The sequence below is a fragment of the Mus musculus genome, chromosome 6 (genome assembly GCF_000001635.26).
Source record: "Mus musculus strain C57BL/6J chromosome 6, GRCm38.p6 C57BL/6J".
NCBI lineage: Eukaryota > Metazoa > Chordata > Mammalia > Rodentia > Muridae > Mus > Mus musculus.
The window spans coordinates 42,140,685-42,142,517 of NC_000072.6; the positions used below are offsets into that span (position 1 = coordinate 42,140,685).

General features: G+C 39.8%; 1 protein-coding gene across 1 annotated transcript; it reads left to right on the top strand.

Annotated features, from left to right (window-relative positions):
* The first annotated feature begins 251 nt into the window (after positions 1–251).
* Positions 252–1,211, top strand: Tas2r139 (taste receptor, type 2, member 139). The gene has a single exon (NM_181275.1). It carries the CDS (start codon positions 252–254, stop codon positions 1,209–1,211), a length of 960 nt encoding a protein of 319 aa, NP_851792.1.
* Positions 1,212–1,833: the final 622 nt, after the last annotated feature.

Below are 1,833 nucleotides of genomic sequence, written 5' to 3' on the forward strand. Positions count from 1 at the left end.
AGTAACATAAACACATCCAAATCTAGGGAGAGGACTTGAAAGCGAATAATTCTGTCGTTTGCATCTCTATATTTAGATACAAGAATTTTGGAATAAACAAATTGAGTTTATTTTATTAAAGAAGATAAACTGAATATGTTTGCGAATGGAACATGAGCTTCTATGACTTAAGTCATAGGAGTTGTCAGGGACCTGCTGGGTGAACTTCAGGGACACATTTTCCAGCAGACTCCAAAGAGGAACCACCCAGGATGGCTCAACCCAGCAACTACTGGAAACAAGATGTGCTACCATTGTCTATTTTGATGTTAACACTTGTGGCCACTGAGTGCACCATAGGTATCATTGCAAGTGGGATTGTCATGGCTGTGAATGCAGTCTCATGGGTTCAGAAAAAGGCAATTTCCATAACTACTAGGATTCTGCTTCTTCTGAGTGTATCCAGAATAGGCCTCCAAAGCATCATGTTGATAGAAATTACCTCCTCCATATTCAACGTTGCTTTTTACAACAGTGTTTTATATAGAGTCTCAAATGTAAGTTTTGTATTCTTAAATTATTGTAGTCTCTGGTTTGCTGCTTTGCTTAGTTTCTTCCACTTTGTGAAGATTGCCAATTTTTCTTACCCCCTGTTCTTCAAACTAAAGTGGAGAATTTCTGAATTAATGCCCTGGCTTCTGTGGCTCTCAGTGTTTATTTCCTTCAGCTCCAGCATGTTCTTCAGCAAGCACAAGTTCACTGTGAACAACAACAATTCTCTAAGTAACAACATCTGCAACTTCACAATGAAACTTTACGTTGTTGAGACCAATGTGGTCAATGTGTCTTTTTTATTCATTTCGGGAATACTCCCTCCTTTGACAATGTTCGTCGCAACAGCTACTCTTCTGATTTTTTCTCTCAGGAGACACACCCTGAACATGAGAAACAGTGCCACTGGCTCCAGAAACCCCTGCATAGAGGCTCATATGCAGGCCATCAAAGAAACTAGCTGTTTTCTCTTTCTCTACATTTTAAATGCAGCTGCTCTGCTTCTGTCCACATCCAACATAGTCGATGCTAGTCTCTTCTGGAGTATTGTGATCAGAATTGTTCTGCCTGTCTACCCAGCTGGCCATTCAGTTTTACTAATTCAGAACAACCCTGGATTAAGAAGAACATGGAAGCATCTTCAGTCTCAAATTCATTTGTACTTACAAAATAGATTCTGATTTTACCACCCACATGGAGAACCACACAACATGGACAGTCACCACCACCACCCCCATATTTCCCTTACCTGGATATCTCTTTTCTCTGCACCTTTCTTTATCAAACCAAACCTGATCCCTTCACCCAGATCATCATTGCTCTCTAGTGCTTTGCGGGCACAGTCTTTGTGACATTTAATATATTCTTGTCCTTAGAATTCTGTTTATGTGACTCGTGACATCCACTACACATCGGAACACCTGTGTCTAACTTAAAAACATCATCTAGTCAAGCTTTGCATTTCACAATAATTAAGTAAGGACTTCTGGTGTTTTTAGAAGCTTTTCCTGGGAATCCAGGTGGTTCTAGTGTGCAAACAGTGGATAAAGACACAAAGGCAGCAGCTTCTAATACTTGAGTTCCTGATAACTCCTCTCTTTCCCTCATCATGTGCCTTTCCACTGCATGGGACTTTTCTAAGCAATATCTGGAAATGCACTTGTGCACAGCCTCCAAAGATGCAAGTTAAATAATTTGAGAAGAGCTCTCAAGGTTAAAAATGCAAAAAGCATCCTTCAAACTAAAACCTAGTGTCTGACGTTGTTCCTAGATAATGATTTTATAAATTTGTGGAAATGCAGA

Excerpts from the sequence above, each read along its gene's own strand:
- Tas2r139 (NM_181275.1), top strand. The coding sequence starts at position 252 with ATGGCTCAACCCAGCAACTACTGGAAACAAGATGTGCTACCATTGTCT.